General features: G+C 40.3%; 1 protein-coding gene across 6 annotated transcripts in view; it reads left to right on the top strand.

Moving 5' to 3' along the window:
- dgkh (diacylglycerol kinase, eta) overlaps positions 1 to 18,787 on the top strand; it is a 134,317-nt gene that overhangs the window by 15,063 nt on the left and 100,467 nt on the right. For 5 of the 6 annotated variants that reach the window (XM_037976157.1, XM_037976155.1, XM_017431816.3 and 2 more), the window contains exon 3: positions 7,674 to 7,784. The exons of the other annotated variant lie outside the window; for it this stretch is intronic. In XM_037976157.1, coding sequence (XP_037832085.1) covers positions 7,674 to 7,784 — 111 coding nt within the window. The remainder of the gene's footprint in view (positions 1 to 7,673; positions 7,785 to 18,787) is intronic. 6 annotated transcript variants of the gene reach the window in all.

Here is an 18,787-nt window from a genome sequence, read left to right as displayed (position 1 = left end):
TTTTTTTTTTTTTTTTTTACGGAGCGGACGGAGCAATGACATTTGGGACGGAGTTTGTTCAGCAAACGCGCTGCGGGTGACGTCACCGTTTCCGCGACAACGTTAGTGACGCATAAATTGCGCGACATATCGATAATGAATTTTGTCGCCAACGCTTTTAATTATCGAATTTTATCGATTTTATCGATTTGTTGTTGCAGCCCTAGTTCTGTCATAGTGTAGCAGGGTCATCTCTTTTTTTCTTTTACATGCAAACCTAATAAAGTTATACTTATTTGGATTGAGTTTGAGATTTCTAGAGATGTCAGCAAAGATTGGTTTTAACATTATACCAGGGTACTAAGACTAAGAATGATTTTTATGGGAGACTTTTATGAATAACCTTTTACACAGCTTAGGTAGATGAAATGATTGAGAGTATTCCCAGGGAAGAGAGAGTGGTGATCGGAGCAGATCCGAATGGACATGTTTGTAAAGGAAACAGAGGAGATGAGGAGGTGATGGGCAGGTTTGGTGTCAAAGAAAGGAACCAGGAAGGACGGATAGTGGTGGATTTTGCTAAGAGGATGAAAATGGCTGTAGTCAACACCTATTTCTAAAAGAGGGAAGAACACAGGATGATCTAGAAGGAGTACACAGGTTGACTACATTCTGTGTAGAAGAGGTAACATGAGGGAGATTGTGAACTGTAAGGTTGTGGAAGTTGTGGCCAGAGATATCTGGATGGTGGTGTGTAGGATACCTGTTGTGATGAAAAAGAAAAGAGTAAAGGCAGAGAAGAGGACCAAATGGCGGAAGTTGAGAGAGGTACAATGTTGTGAGGAGTTCAGAGATTTGTTAAAGGCTTTGGGTTGTAAGAAAGAGTTTCCAGGTGACTGGGCTACTACAGCAACAGTGATTAGAGAGACAGATAGGAAGGTACTTGGTGTGTCATCTGGACAGAGAAAAGATGATAAGGAGATCTGGTGGTGGAATAGAGAAATGCAGGAAGCCATGCGGATGAAGGGGTTAGCCAGGCAGAAATGGGACAGTGAGATGACTGCAGAGAGTAGATCAGGATATAAGAGGGAGGTGGCAAAGGCAAAACTAAGGAGGGAAAAAAGTATTTATATTCACTGGGTCAGGCTTCAAAGCATGTGGAGCAGGTTAAGCTTGTTAAAGACAGAAATGGTAGTGTTCGAGCTGTCAGGATTCCAATATTTCTCTGTTCTCTACTAACCATTCTGTTGCAGGTTGAGCTGAAGTAGGCTCAACCTGTGTGGTGCTGGTGCTGCAAAAACTCCTATCAGCAGTTTCTTATTATTGTTTCTCATGCACCTCTTTATATAAGACTGAGCTGCTCAAGCACTCTTCGTGGGCCAGTAAACGCCACATGGTGATCAGTCCACTCCCACACTCATGTTTGCTTCTTGTGACTTTGCCCAGTTGATCTAGCAACCTGTTAATGCTTTTTTTTAACCAGTGTCCTCTCACAGAAAACTTTTGTGTGATCCTGGAATAACTTCTGCCCCCAGTTCTGCCATTGTTTGTTTTTCACAGCATCTCTCTCTGATCTTGTAAAATTAAATGAATGAGATAGCTCAGCCTGTCCTCCCTTGCTTACCTGTTCCGTCGCCGCTCACCTGTTAGAAGGTCATACTCACCTGCCCCTCACGCACCTGCTCTTGCAGCTGTCTGCTCCACTGCTATTCTCCTGCAACGGAAGCACCCACCTGTCAGCCACACTCCAGCTACCACATTGCTCACCTGCAACAGGGAAACACTCTCGAGAGCCAGTATCCTACTTTGCTCCTCACCTCTCGGAATCCTCTGAACTCACCTGTTAAACATGACATGGTAATCAGTCAACTCCCATGGTCACCTTTGCGTCTTGTGACTTTGCCCATTTGATCTAGCAACCTGTTTATGCTTTTTGCTTACTTGTGCCCTCTCACTAAAACCCTCTTTGTGATCCTGGAATGCCTTGTTCCGCCGCTCAGAGGAGATACAGAGATATTTAAGAGAGATGACAGTGAGATTTGATTCAGTTATTCATTGGCATTTTTGAGAGTGAGAAAATGCCTGAGGAATGGAGGAGAAGTGTGCAGGTGCCATTTTTTTTTAGAGGGTGATCAAAGTTGTAGCAACTGAGCAATTATGTTGATGAGCTGCACAATGGAAATCTGAGAGAGAGACAGTTGCGGAAGCTAGACTTAGACAAGTAGTGGCTGTTTGTGTTCACCATTATGGTTTCATTCCAAAAAAAGAGCACCACAGCAGGGTTTCCCCCAGAAAGGAGGCTAAGCCCGGTGGTAGGTAGTCGTTCGCCGGCCAACTGTGATTTAGTAAAAAAAATGATTAAAGTTGACAGGAAAGTTGAAAATATGGCTATTTATTATGTGATATTGTAAGATATTTGTGCCAAATATTTACGCAACTACAGTTTTACAAAAAGGCACTTTTAAAATACTTTTTTACACAAAAATACAATTAAAATAAATACTAATTGATTGTACTTATTTTAAGTCACATTTATAAATAAATGTATAAATAAATTTATATATAAATTTATAATTTATAAATAAATTACATTAATTAAAAGTGCAAACAAGGCACCAACACACGACTCACTTCCAGGCCAATGAATAACAACAGAGAACTCTGAAAAACAGAGAGATGTTGTACTGTATTGTGCTTTTTGTGGCACAGGCTGCAGGTTGGATCACTACATGGAACAACAAAGCATCTAATGCTGAATTTAATAGCATCATTTTACTGTTAAACAAGGATAAATTAGCACACCTCATATTAGTGCTGGGTGATATAACCATACATATTGTGGGGACGATAGAAAAATGTCTATCGTGATATATTTTCTCCTATCGTCTCTATCGTTTCTGTCGTTTCTATCATAATTGTATCAATGATTCATGTAAATATTTCATAACGTAGGCTACGACGAATGTATTAGTGTTGTCACTTTGCATACATTCAGTTTATATAAGTGATAAATAAGAAGAAAAAATAACTATTTTGCGAAGAACCTCCGTTTTGTGTCATGACGCTGCTTTACGTGTGGGTTTGCGACATGCTTTACGGCAGCGGCTTTCTGTGCGGTGCGGTGTTGGAGACGCATGAAGTATCAAACTCGGGGTCGCAACAAGTAGAGACAGATAATGGAGCCTCCCTTTCAACAAATAATTTCTGAATATTACCTGGTAATAATTTATTTTTCGCTTTGAATATTATCAGTGCTGTTTGTACCTCTACAAGATCTGTAAATTTGACGAAAAGAATAATGAATTTGTGTGCTCCCTATATCCAGCCCCATGAATTATTCTTATTGCTTTCTTTTGCAAAATGACCAATGGTCGTATAACACCTTTATGATTATTATTACCCCATACTACTACACAATTATTTAAATATGGAAGAACTATGGAACAGTATAGAATATGAAGTGATTTGTAATTTAAAACTTGTTTTGCTTTATGTAATATTGCAATTCCCCTTGACACTTTAGCTTGTACATGTCTGATGTGAGATTTCCAGCTTATTTTTTCATCAATTATTACTCCAAGACAATTAATATCAGTCACCCTTTCAATTTGGAACCCCTCTAAATGAATTTACAATTCTAATTTAGCTCTACCATACCCCAAAATAATAAATTTTGTTTTACTTAAATTCAATGATAATTTATTAGTGTCAAACCAATTTTTTATTTTCTTTAACTCAGTATTTATCCTATGTTCTAACAATTCCAAGTTATTACCTGAGAAAAAAATGTTTTGTATCATCAGCAAATAAGACATACCTACAAAACTCTGATACCTTACACTAATCATTAATGTACAAAATAAATAACTTGGGACCCAATACTGACCCCTGGGGGACACCACAAGTAATGTCCGAACATGAAGAGCAGTGAACACCCATCTTTACAAACTGCTTCCTATCACTAAGATAACTCTTCACCCATCTCAACACAATGCCCCTGATACCATATCGTTCTAATTTTGTTAATAAAATATCATGATTTATGGTATCAAATGCTTTTTTCAGGTCTAAGAATATTCCAACTGTGTACTGTTTTTGATCTGTCGAATTAGTAATTTCTTCAATTAAGTCCATTAACACAAATGCTGTTGAATGGTTAGCTCTGAATCCATACTGACTCTCTGTGAGTAATTTGTGTTTGTAAATGAATTTATCCATTTTGTAAAAGAATTTTGGAAAACTGAGGTAGCAATGAGACAGGTCTGTAGTTTGTAAAGAGGTGTTTATTCCCTGTTTTAAACAGAGGTACAACTTTTGCCATTTTCATTTTATTTGGAAATGTACCAGTTTGAAATGATAGATTAAAATGTATGTTAATGGTTTAGAGATCCCCTTGATGACCTTTTTCAGAACGAGCATATCAATATCATCACAGTCAGTAGATGTTTTAGTTGTACTTTTAAAAACAGTTTCTATTATTCCTTTTTCAGTTACTGCTGTGAGAAACATTGAATTCAAGTTTCTGTCAATACAAGGGTATGTCTGTTTTGTAAGAATTATTGGATCAGAAATTTGTTCTGCCAGCTCAGGACCAATGTTTACAAAGAATTCATTGAACCTATCAACCACTTCATTCATGTCATAATCATGCCTTGTGGGCACTCCTCATCAGACCCGGTCATCATCCATAACCAGCATCTTCTTCTCTGATTCCAATATTCCTCTTCCATCAGCAGTCACAAATCTTGGCGTAAAAACGGACCCGCAGCTCACTTTTGAATCTCATATCAACCACCTCTGCAAGACCTCCTTTTATCACCTCCGGAACATTTTCAAAACCTGCCCCATTCTGTCTCTCTCTGATGCTGAATAGCTGGTCCATGCCTCTGTGTCCTCTAGACTGGACTACTGCAATACACTTCCCATTGGGATTCCTAGCACGAGCCTTCAGAGGCTCCAGCACATCCGAAACTCTGCAGCTAGAATCCTGTAACATGAGCATATTACTCCTCGCCTCCACTCTCTTCACTGGCTTCCCCGTTTCCACCAAGATTGAATACAAAATTTCCCTCCTTACACACCAATGCATCTATGCACATGCCCCCACCTATCTCAACGAACTCCTTAACCCCCAGATCCCAACTCACTCAGTCAACTCCACCCACTGGAATGGGTCCAGCTTCCCTGCAGACTGGTTTCAGTCCCCCCCAAGTGTTGAATCTTGTTGAATCGAGTAGCTCTTATCTTGCTGCTGTATGTTCAAATATAATTTTTTTTAACACATTTAGCTGGGATTAGTCATTTCATGTTTAAAAGAAAGCTTATGAGACACCATGTTTGTGTGCGAGGCAGAAGGCGGGACTTAAAGTTCCATATCCTTGGTGTGCAGATGCTGGTTCAAAGAACACAACATGGCAGCTCCTGTAAATCGAGTCCTGCTGGCTTCAATGTCCAACAAAGGGAGAAGACAGGAACATGACGTCTATAATATATATAGTCTATAGGGCTACTCAGCGGGGCATTTCAATTTTAAACTTCTCATACAATTTGTGGTATTAAATGTAGCTCGTCAACCTACTGTCTATAATTTCGTATCATGTGTGCTGCAAACTGTTGCAATGTTACATGTCAACATGTCTGCAGTATGGAAGTATTTTAAATAAAAAAATGTGAGCAGTTCTGTAGATACATGTAACATTTAGAATGCAATTATTTCTCATGGCAGTGCAGACAGAGAGCAGAGCAGAGATTGGGAATGGTCTGTTACTGAGATACAAATAAATGAAAAATGCCTTGATTGGGATCCTGATCCAAATCAATTCAGTTCATTTATATAGCACCAAGTCACAACAAAAGTCTCAAGGCACTGTACAAATACATTCACATACATTTGAAAAGCCAATTGGTAAAAGTTATCTATCTAAGGAAGCCAGCAGATTGCATTGAATCCAGAACTTAAGACCCACCTGGAACATATTTGGTTTTATTTCAACAGTTTTAACCCTATAAATAGGAAATTTGTTTAAACCTTCATATATAAAAGTGAAGGAAAAGTGGGTTTTATTTAGGTCCTTTAGAGACCTTGTTCTAAGCTTGATTCATGTCAAGTTTCACTCACGGTCTGTGCGATTGACCATCATGTGTGTATGCATAACTCGTCCAGTGTCACATGCCTGTAGGTGTGTGTGTATGTGTGTTTGTTTTCACAGTGTGCCTCTACCATCCACCAGTGTTTTCTGTGCTTAAGTTGACACAGCTGGTGGGCAGGATGTCAGAGTCAGGCCTCTGTGTCTGTAATTCTCCCTGAACAGAGTGACCTTCCTTTGCTATAAATAGCCTTTTTTGTGTGTGTGTGTGTGTGTGTGTGTGCAGAAGTGACCTATCTCACCTTGGTATGTCCAAAAGGAATGATGTTCTTTCACTGAGCATTTTTATCAGTGTGTGTTTTGTCTTTGCTGTTCCATGTCATGTGTGTGAAGCTGCACGCATGACACACAAGTTGTCAGAGCAGCACACACCTGCAGAAGTAACAAAAAGTTGAAATGGTCAGACATAAAGGTGTGAATAAAGCAAAGGACGGCTGACCACTGTTTCTCAGTTAATAATGTTAGACACCACTTTCTGCATGAGTTATACACTATTATTGTGAATAATTGAAGTAAATCGGGGGTGCAGATGTGCCGGCAGCGTACTTTTGAGGCTGAGGCATTTTCAACTTTACGCTTGTGTTTAATAACATAATTACTGTAAACACAAAGGGGCTCAGGAGCTTGGTTGAAGCTTCTTTGACTGGCACCAGCAATGCATGGCTTCTCCTAGTTTCCCTCTGAAATCCTGGGGTCAGTTTCAAAAGAACGGCCCTGCAACTCTAAATCAGATAATAAACCAGGCATTGCGTGTTCCCTGAACACACTCGCTCCCAATTCTTCCATTGGCGTTGTCCTCCAAGAGTGCCAAATTACAGGCAAATTTACACAGCTATTTATGGCCACAAGTCATTGTCTACACCATGTCGACCTTAGGAATCATCACATATGGCTTGTTCTGAATTAATGTGCCGATCTGATACCTTTTCTTCAAAGTGAAAATGGAAGTGCCCTTTAGACAGATCACATGCATTCTGTTCACCTCATTCTGTCTGTGTGCCTTCAATCACCGATGCGGGTTTACATCTACTCACAAAAATAGAGGAAACTTTACAGATTACAGGTGGTTGAGGTTGTTTTGATCATTTTTGAGGCATGTTATATGTTATGTTGTATGAGGTTAAATGTTTGGCTTCAAGCCATAAAAACCCAGTGGAGCACCACCAGTATTTGCATTTAACTGGACGTGTTGTGGTGTTTGAAAGCATGCAGTCTTTTAGAGTTCAGCTGTCACTGAGAAGCTGCGGCTGCTTCTCAGCATTTCTTTTAATCTGCTCTCTTCTCTGTTCATTTTCGTGTTTGTCTCTGATCTAGTGCTTCAGTGACTGATGTGTGTTTAATGGTCCTTAAACGGGGAGTTGAGGTGTGTTATGCACCTTTTCTTCTCCTTGTTTCGACCGATTTCTCGTGTGTAAATTTGCTGCCTACGCACATACGCAGATACAGACGTTAGGCAAGCTTTACCTTAAAAGCTTCCTGTAGATATATGCAGAGTTTCTGATGGAGTACTTTTATGATACAGATGTTTGTGTCTTTTTCTCCCTGCAGACAAGTATAAAAGAGGGTCTGCTGCTGAAACAGACAAGCTCCTTCCAAAGGTGGAAAAAGCGCTACTTTAAACTGAGAGGCCGAACTCTCTACTACGCCAAAGATGCCAAGGTAGCTTTATCTTCTTCCCAGACACACATAGAAAATCAGTTCAGTGCTCTAAGTCTTCTGTAAGTAAAATGATCCAGTTTAGATAGAAACATTAAACTGCTTTGAAATCTTGACCTCAGTTCTATTACTAAAACTACATTAACAGGTTGCTGTTTAGAGATATTTTTTTCTGGTTTGGTAAAGCTGTATGTACTTCTATCTTGGGAGTATTTGTATAATATTTCCAAAAATCTGCATGAGATTAAAAAGATATATTTAATTTTGGCTCATATTCTACATGTCCTCCTAGCTGCCACCAGTAACTTCCTGCAGCCTTTGCTGGTTGCCTAGCAACTGGTCCTTTTTTTATACACTGTGTTAATTTGAGAGTTACTTGAGAAAAATTTATACATTATGGACAGAGAAAGATTTTTTTCTCTGGTTTTCTTTTTTAAATTTTAACCCAAACTAAGCAGGTTCTACTGAATGTAATTGTGTTTTACTTACATTAAAATAAGAACAATAACAGTACTCTGACTGGGCATGGGCTATGATGAGATTCTGACAATATGATAAACTTAAGCAATGGCAATATTTAAAACAAGGTATCACTTGATTTATTTGATTTCATTTTTTTTAAATGGTACTGCATTATAATTGCTCAATAGTTATGCACAGATATAAATAAGGAGACTGAGAGAACACAAGTAAACATGTTGGCAGCTTTTTCCTGCACTCAGGACAGGTTTTAAACCAATTTGTGATCAGCTTTTTATTTATAACATTTTATTTATGGTGATGTTTAAGTTAATCCCAAGTATGGATAACAAAAATAAAATTAAAAATTATTTTAGGTTAAATATAGGGTCAGCTAAAACATCAGAGTTTTTTCAGTGCTGAGAGATCTCAGTGATCTCTGTGCCATGGCAATGGACTTGTCTTCCAGAGTTCCCAGTGTCTGCATCACCCCCAGTGCCTGTAATGTCCCTGGTGCTGGTGTCTTCGGCACCGCCTGCAGAGCCTCCAGGATTTCCAGTGCCACCTGCAGTCTCCACTGTCTACTGTGCTCTCAGGGTGTAGCCACAGACAATATTGCTGACGCAGGACTGACCCAAAGGCCACACTATCCTTAGCTCCCTGAGCTCCAGTCCTCAGACATTCAGTCTATGGTCCTCAGATCTCCCGAGTGTCTCCAGAGTCTCCAGCCTCTGAATCTGCAGAGTCATCAGTCCCTGCTTCTGCAGCATCACCAGAGGTTTGAGATCCAGTTACAATCAGTCTTAGTTCCTGCCAAGCCTTCAGGCAACATTTGCCCATGGCCTCCAGTCACCATTAGTCAATCAGCCTTCTGAGCCACAAGTTCCTCGATCCCTCCAAACCAGAGATCTTAGCAAGGGATCTAGTACAGCCCTCAGCTGAATCTTCAGGGTTCCTGTCTCCCAGGTCTGCAGGGTTTCCGTCTCCACATCTTGATTTTGTTTTTAGTTTGTTTAAGTTTTTTATTGGATTTTAAATTAATTTACTTGGTAGTGGGAATGTGTGGTACTGCTGTGTCAGTCTGCACCTGAGCAGTTATTCACTTTGTTACTACATATTCAAATAGGCATGGGCCAGTTACCGGTTTCAAGATATACAACAATGTCATAACCACTAAATATTTGTCATACCATTCCTGCAGTTTAAAGGCCTTTTGATATGATTCCAGATACAGTTCTTTCCCCCCTCCATCCAGTCACATGAAGCACCAAGCAGCACTCTCCCTATCCTGACTGCTATTTCAAGTCGTCATTCAGATGTGTATGGTAGCACAAATGAGATTCCCCTGAACCTTTAGGCTGTTATAAATAAAGACGATGTCGGTTGGTCGTACATTTTCCTGTAGGATAACACAGTCAAGCATTGGTTGTCTACTAGAGAAGAAACAAACACATACAACAAGTTACAAAAGTTAGCATGTTAGCAGGTGGAATGTATACCGCTGGGTGCTAAAGAACCAACTAATGATTAACTGACATCAACTTGTCAGGACCTAGTGGTGGTGACCTGTCTTTCAAGTACAAGACCTGGGTTTGAATCCCCCATCCTGCACAGATATTATCGTGTTTTAATGTATGTATATTCTCAGTGCATCCACTTTCTTTGGCCGTTCATCATTTTATTTTGTATTACATTTTCTGTGAAAAAAAGATACTATATATGTTTCCTATTATGTTTTGTTGCTTTTTGTGCACAAAGGTTTTTTTTCTTTTTTTCCTCCAGCAAGTCAAAGTGGTGTCTTGAGAAAAGAGTCTGGTCGAATATTTGAATTTAGAAAAATGTTTAATTGTTCTAAAAACTCTAAACTGAAGAAGTGTTGTGTGCATATATATTCAGCTGTTTTGCTTTAGGACCCAACCAATATGTTCAGAAGTCACTTAATTAGTTAGGTCACCTACAAGTGGATGTTATTTAAGTGCATAAAGGCATAGAAAAAAGGGCATACATTTTTAGAATAAGAAAAACTACACCCATATTTGATGTACATTGACACTTACTCATCATTATTCACCCTGCAGAGTGAACATTTTAAAAATCTTTATGGATACTGTAGTTACGCTAATCCAAAATTTTTGTTTACACATTTTCATGGCAACACTGATAATCAGCATGTGCCCTGTTTTCCCTATGGTCGTGATGTAACTGTTTCCTTTTGCACTTTATTACTGTGTATGGATATATGTTAGATGTTTGGTGACTTGTTTCAATATTTTCACTGTTCTATTTTTTTGTAAAAAAGAGAATAATAGTGTTGTAAGTCACCTGACTGCATGCCCTGGAAGCAGAGCCAAGCGCATAAATTAATTTAAAAATATAACTCTGATGGAGAAATAATCCAAAAAGTGTTTTTTTTTTTGCCTTTGATCCATCCTACCAACACTAGTGAAAAATACTCCCAGATACTTGAACAGAGACTCATTCCCAACCCGGAGGGAGCATTCCATCCGTTTCCAGTTGAGAACCATGGCCTCAGACTTAGAGGAGCTGACTCTCATCCCAGCCGCTTCACACTCAGCTGTGAACCATGGCCTGAAGACACCACCAGAACCACATCATTCGCAAAAAGCAGAGACGAGACCCTGAGGTTTCCAAACCAGACACACTCCTCTCCACGACTGCGTTTTGGCATCCTGTTCATGAACAGGGACAGGGAATTAGAGACAAGGAACAGCTCTGGTGGAGTCCAACCTGCACCAAGAATGAGCTCACCTTTGTGCAAGAATGCAGACACAGCTCCTGCTTTGGTTATACAGGGACCAGATAGCCCTCAAAAGCAACCCAGGCACCCCATACTCCCTCAGCAACTACCACAGAATGCCTCATCATAAGCCATCCCCAGATCTACAAAACACATAGACTGGAGAGTCCAACTCTCATGACCCCCTTAGCAACACTATAAGGGTGAAGATCTGGTCCACTCTTCCACGACTGGGATGAAAGCCAAACTGCTCCTCTTGCCTCTGAGGTTCGACAATCAGTTGAACCCTCCCTTCTAACACCCTAGAGTAAACTTTTCAGGGGAGGCTGAGACGTGTGATCCCCCGAAAGTTGGAACACGCTCTCCGGTCCCCGATCGTTGAAACACACTCTCTGGTCCCCCTTTTTTTAAAAATGGGAACAACCACTCTGCAGGGGTTGTCCCTATCCTCCATGCAACATTGAAGAGATGTGTCAACCATGACAGCCCCACAATGTCCAGAGCCTTCAGCAACTCAGCGCAAATCTCCTCCACCCCTGGCGCCCTGCCACCGTGGAGCTTTCCCAGTGATCTCTGTGCCATGGCAATGGACTTGTCTTCCAGAGTTCCCAGACTCTGCCTCCATGGTGCTCCTTTCACCACTCAACAAAATCCCAACTCCCGGTGAGCAGTTTCCCGCTCAAACCAAGCACGGCTTGAGACAGGGCTGGCTTTCTCTTTCTTAGTCAACATACGGTTTGCCAGAACCTCCTCATCCCAATTGAAAGTCCTTCTCCATGACCTCGGTGAATTCCTCCCATGTCCTGGTTTTTGCATCTTGCATTTTGCATCTGCAATACAGGCACTGAACATGGCCTATTTGGATTCTATGTCCCTGACCCCCCCTCCNTGCATCTACAATTGAGGCCCTGAACATGGCCCATTCAGATTACATGTCCCTTATCTTCCCTGGGACATGTGAAAAACTCAACCAGAGGTGTGAGTTGAAGATCTCACAAACAAGAGGCTCTGCCAGACATCCTCAGTTCACCTTCACTACTTGTTTAAGTTTACCAGGTCTGTCCAGCAGTCTTCCCTGCCACTAAATCTAACTCACCACCAGGTATGGCGCTCTCATTAACGGAGTGTCTGATGACACGATTACAAAATTGATCATCGCCCTTTGGCCTAAGGTGGCTTGGTACCAAATACACTTATGGACCACCTTATGCTTGAACATGGTGTTTGTTATGAACACCCTATGCCTAGCACAGAAATCTAATAACAGAAAAACACTTTCAAATCGGGGAGACCTTTTCTCCCAAACACCCCCTTCCAGATTGCTCTGTCATTGCATGCATGGGCACTGAAGTCACCCAGGAGAACAACAGAATCTCTGCGGTCACCATAGACCATAGACTCCAAAAACTTTTGTTCAACCTCACACACAAGCTCCACCTCCTTACCAGTGAGGTGACATTCCATGTCCCTAGAGCCAGTTTACCCCACCAGGGACTCCCCCTAGCTTCCCACCCAGCTTACATAGCACCGTAGCTTCTTTTATTAAATATAATCATAAATAAAAATGTGAAAACTAAAACTTGATCACAAATTGGTTTAAAATTTGTCCTAAGTTCAGGAAATAACTGACACACTGATTTTAAACAGGCTGACTGTCAACATGTTCACTTGTGTTCTCACAGTTTTCTGATTTCTCTGTGAATTAAAATTAAAATAACTATAAATATATACGTTATTTAGTATTATTATACTATCATACCTATAAAATAATATTTATTAGGCAATTTATGTAATTATTTAGGCAGCAAAAGTTATAGTATTTGCAATTTTTAAAAAAGCAAAAAGGTTATGTGATGCAATTTAAATTTTTTGTTTTAATATTATGAAACCGTGGTATTTCTGCTGATTGTTATCATACAGTCAAAATCTCATACCAACTCATGTCCAGTTGCAACACAGCCCATGTTATACTGAGCCAGTCAGTGTAACTTTAAACTTATGTCAATGTTCTTGATGTTGGCGTTGTTAATTCAATGTAAATTTACTCTGAGCATTATTTAAATGGGGTCATCTCTTAGGATTCTTCCCATATACTTCAAAATAAGCATTCACTAATGTTGTCTATTATAGATAAGATGGTAACCCCTAATATTAATTATTTCAGGTTACCCCACGTAACACCAAAACTTCTGAATCTTGTTGATCTTTTTTTCATCCTGCTTCTAACCTAACCTCCCAGGTTGTTGAACTTGTGTGTTTGTTTCTGCACGTGCCCTAGTCTGGCAGTGTCTTGGCATGCTGGCAGGAGCGGGCACTGCGCAGAGTGTCCAGGAGTCAAGTGTGCTGGCGAATTCTGTCTATGTGTTGGACGGGGGCGCAACGCTCCCCCTCGCCTCTGGGTGCCAGTGGATCTGAGGAGGGCCTAGTGAGAATACGGGTCAGCACAGTTCAGACGGGGGAGCAGACCACCATCACACGGTGGTTCTGAATTCATGTCATATAGATCTGATGGGTCAAGGAATATCTATTTATTTCCAAAGACTTGGTTGAATTGTTTGAAAATAAATATTAGGTTCCTATCAACCAGGTCTTGGATGCAGTTTTAAGCCAGACCCTACTTTTTACTGTATGACATGAATGGGCTGTATAAAATAAGATAATCATTCGCTTGGGTGAAAACCTTGTGTTATGAGTATAAGACCTAAACAAATGTAGCTTGTTGAAGTAAGTTGTCCTCACTGCGGAGTTTGGGTGTTATGGCAAAGTAAAAAGGACAAGCCTAAAACCACTGAGAAAACAGAGGCCAAACTACTGATCTGATCAATAATAATATGAAATGAAGCCGATAACTTCTGACACTAAGGTACAAACTTTCATGTCTAGCAATATCTTTGTATTTTGCAGTCATTCAGCCTCTTTTCAGAAGCAGAAATTGAAATGACAAGATGAGTGATTCTGGGTTTTTGTTTTTAAAACAAAAGTTAAGAAAGTAAATACAAGGCATTTTTCTTTTTCACTGCCAAAAAGTGATAAACAAACCTTTTTTCCTCTTATTCATGTTTTTCTCTCGTCTTTTACACATCTTATGACTCATTTCACTGTGTTCTTTCATTTTTTAACTCGATGATCAATGCATAGCTGAGAAAGGGTTCTGTTCTAAGTTGCAACACTTCAATGATGCTTTTCAGCTCTGTACGTCTCTTGTGCTTCAACATAACAGAGGGACAGAGTTCTTGTAGCAACATCTAACTCCATTATATATTTAAATAAAATATTTATTTGTTTTAGTATGGTATGGACTTTTTTGCTATTTAAATAAGAAAAATGACCAGTAATTAAAATTGAATCACATTTGCAATCTTGAACAAAATGCCATGTATTTCAATCTTAATTTGTGTATTTTAAAACAAAAAGCATATTTAGAAGAATTTCCTTATATATACTGAACAAAAATATGAATGCAACTGTTTTGTTTTTGCTCCCATTTTTCATGAGCCGAACTCAAAGATCTAAGACTTTTTTTCTGTGTACATAATAGGCCTTTTTCTATCAAATATTGTTCACAGGTTTGTGTAAATCTGTGTTAGTGAGCACTTCTCCTTTGCCATCTACGTCACAGGTGTGGCATATCAAGATGCTGATTAGACAGCATGATTATTACACAGGTGTGCCTTAGTCTGGCCTAAATAAAAGGCCACTCTAAAATTTACAGTTGTATCACAGCACAATTTCACAGATGTTGCAGTTTTTGAAGGAGCATGCAGTTGGCATGCTGACTTCAGGAATCCCGGCCAGAGCTGTTGCCTGTGAATTGAATGTTCATTTCTCTACCATAAGCTGTCTCCAAAGGTGTTTCAGAGAATTTGGCAGCACATCTAACCAGCCTCACAACTGCAGACCACGTATAATGACACTAGCCCAGGAGCTCCACATCCAGCATCTTCACCTCCAAGATCATGTGAGACCAGCCACTCGGACAACTGCTGCAACAATCAGTTTGCATAACCAAAGAATTTCTGCACAAACCATCTCAGGGAAGCTCACCTGCATGCTCGTCGTCTTCATCAGGGTCTCCACCTGACTGCAGTTTGTTGCCGTAACTGATTTGAGTGGGCAAATGCTCACATTCAGTGGTGTATGGCACGTTGGAGAGTTGTTTTCTTCACAGACAAATCAGTGTACAGGGCAGATGGCAGACAGTGTGTGGCATCGTGTGGGTGAGCGGTTTGCTGATGTCAACGTTGTGAATCGAGTGGCCCATGGTGGCAGTGGGGTTATGGTATGGGCAACGTTGGTTATGGACAACAAACACAGGTGATGATGGCAGTTTGAATGCACACATGTATGAATTGCCCCAGGTTGCAAGGATCTATACACAATTTCTGGAAGCTGAACACATCCCAGATCTTGCATGGCCAGCGTACTCACTGTACATGTCACCCACTGAACATTTTGGGATGCTCTGGATCAACATATACAACAGCGTGTTCCAGTTCCTCACACAATCATTGAAAAGGAGTGGATTAACATTCCACAGACCACAATCAACAACCTGATCCACTCGAAGGAGATGTGTGAGACAAATGGTGGTCAGACTGGCTTTCTGACCTCCCCAGACCCCCAATACAGTAAAAGTAAACGGCACACATTAGAGTGGCCTTTTATTTAGGCCAGACTAAGGCGCACCTGTGCAATCATCATGCTGTCTAATCAGCATCTTGATATGCCACACCTGTGAGGTGGATGGATTCTCAGCAAAGGAGACGTGCTCACTAACACAGATTTGAACAATATTAGAGAGGGAAAAGGCCTAGACCTTTGAGTTCAGCTCATGAAAGATGGGAACAAAAACAAAAGTGTTGTGTTTATATATATATATTTTTTTTTAATATATAAGTAATTCTTGTAACAAGTCACATATTTTGTCAGTCTGCTTTCCATGAAATCTTGTTTGCTGTGAAGGGTGCAGCATTTCATATTGTGTGATTAAAAATAATTTGCAGTCGGTTTTTGTAGTTGAGAGCCAACTGACCTAAAGACAAATATCTTGTAAATTTTGAAAGTAATACTATTCAGTGGGCGTGATTGACTTATGTACTTTTAGATTAGTATTTTACCTATTTTGAAGCTTGATATTATATTTTTTTGTAATTGCCTCAATTGGACTAAATCAAACACAAAACATGGTTTTATGGGGTATAAATAATTTGTTTACCGGCTCTCTTCTGGTTAGCAAGAAAAAGGAAATGACTAAAGTCATTATTTTTTTCATAGCCAAGCCTTTTTTCCTATTATCTTAAGAATGCTCTACAAATTTGTTGGTAGCTGGTTTGACTGCAGTGGATTGGCAGTTTGTGTTTCTGTGACCAGCTGAAAATAGCTGAGGTCACATCACTGTTTACCTGTTGGTCTGTTAGTTACCAGATCATCACTGATCAAATCAGTTGCCTCCTTTTAGCCTCATTCAGCTTCTCAGTGGTCTTCATTTTGTCTGTTTTACTGACCATACCTTTGTCTGGTTTAGACTGTCTGTTGATTTGCTGACTGATGATTTTTACTGGAAACATTAAAGCAGAAACTCTATTCCTGGAAAAGTTGTGAAGTTTCATAAAGTGCAACAAAAACGGAAATCTATCAATTATTCATTTGTTTGGACTTGTGTTCCACAAACACAAGTACAAATATTTTTTATTTGCTTTCACCTATTAACTTTGTTATACAAAAGTGTATAATAAAAAGACAAACAAATGTAGAATATGATGTCATCAGCATACTTCAAAAAGTTGGGAGAGAATTAATGATATATATGTAATATTTATAAAATAAATAATACATTTATTTAATTTTTTGGAAGATTTATATGTGCTGGAAGGAAAGTTTTAAATAGAAATAAAATGAAGACTAAGAACTAGTTTTTTTGGATTGTTCAACATTTTCTGCCCAAAAATGTTTAATCAGTTCAAACAAGATTTGTCAAGGTTTGTCTACAGTGAAAGATGGGTTGCAACAGGGCAAAATTAAGGCCCTGTCTACATGGAAACAGTTTTTCCAAATCAATCTTTCATTTCTAAAAATATGCTTGCAAACACTGAATCTTTTCATCTGCACAGAAACACCAAAACCTACCCAAAGTGCTGTAGTAACTATGCCAGGCCTTTTGTGACTGAAACGCTGCTAGGAAAATAAACCAGAAAAAGTCAACAAGACCAGGAGCATGTGCAGAAAGCATATTGGATTCAAAATTTAAATACAAGAAGAAATAGATGCCTTCTGGTCATAGATCAGGTTAGAGTTGCGCTCATTGTTTTCAGAAAGCTGCATTTTGGCTGTCTACACAAAAATACTTTGAAATACTTTTAAAATCTGGTCGTTCCCCTGGGGCTGCTGTCTCTGCAGCCCTTACAAATGTGGCTCAACAGCCTGAGCCTGGATCCAGCAAAACCTGCTCACAGATGCTGGAAGTTGTGGCTGTCTCCGCAGTGCCTTGAGTCCCTTGCCCAATAGTGTGACAGGGTGTTCCGCTGGGCTATCTACCATCACGGAGAGGTTGTCTATACCAATGCTTTCAACACAGGTTGGGGGGTGTCATGGCAGCAACAGGTTGCAAGGGGGACTTGGCCTCCACAACAGAAATGGGAGCATATCAATGACTTGGAGTTGAGGGCTTTGCATTTGGTGCTGCTCCACTTCCTCCTGGGCCTGCAGGGCAAGCACGTCCTGGTATGGTCCGACAACACGTCAGTGGTGTTTCGTATCAACCACCTGGGCGGGACTCGTTGTCGGCACTGTTGCAGCTGACCCAGAAGCTTTTGATTTGGGCAGCCCTCCACCTTGCGAGCCTAACGGCAGACCATATTCCAGGGGTGCTAAATAGCACGGCTGATTTTCTGTCTCCGTGGCGCACCCCTCTGGGTGAGTGGAGACTCCATCCGGATGTGCTTCCCGGGAGACAATGCACTGCAAGCTCTGGTTCTCTGGCAGACAGTGACAGCTCTCTGGGCTGGGATGCACTGGCCCACAACTGGCCCTGCACTCTGCTCTATGCCTTCCCCCCACTATCCCTGATACGTCTGACACTTCTGAGGGTCCTTCAGGAAGGACACTCTCTCTTCTTCTTCTTCAACCGTTGTTTAACCAGGATAAAACTCCTTGAGATCAAAGATCTCTTTTACAAGTGTCCTGACAATAATACAGTTAAAACAGTTAGTTACAAAAGACACAGAACAATATCAATAACATTATTAAATAAAATCCACTCTCTTAAAGTCAATTTAAAGAGTGGCATATAGACTTTGTTTCTGCTAAATCATTTATGACACCCTGGAAAGAATAAAACAAGACCAGCTCTTTTAAATGAAGTGCACCCTGAAGCAGACTCCAAGCCATGGTGCTGCAAATTATTATTATTATTTTTTTACCAAAGTCAGTACGGACTCTAGGAAATGTCAATAAAAATAAGTTGTGAGCACAGCTGATACAGCCCCGTAGGCTTCTGATAAATAAGAGAAATCAAGTAGGGAGGAAGTAGTCTTAGAAATGCCTTATAAATGAAGCTGGCCCTACTCTGAAGCAGGGACCGAAAAACTAGGGCCAGCCTCGAAAAAATGCCGGTGGAAACATGCACAAAGCAAGCCGAGTAGAGTGGAGCCGGAACCTTTTAGAGCCTGTGTAAAAGGGGCATTTGTTGACATGAAATACTCAACCTGTGCATGTGCAAGAATGATCATTCAGTGCTTAAGGCACTGCCTGTGGCGATCATCCAGGATTCATAGAACTGTAGTTACAGTCA

Source organism: Kryptolebias marmoratus, linkage group LG6, assembly GCF_001649575.2.
Source record: "Kryptolebias marmoratus isolate JLee-2015 linkage group LG6, ASM164957v2, whole genome shotgun sequence".
NCBI classification, from domain to species: domain Eukaryota; kingdom Metazoa; phylum Chordata; class Actinopteri; order Cyprinodontiformes; family Rivulidae; genus Kryptolebias; species Kryptolebias marmoratus.
Note: the sequence above shows the minus strand (reverse complement) of the source record. Positions and strands in the feature narration are given on the sequence as shown.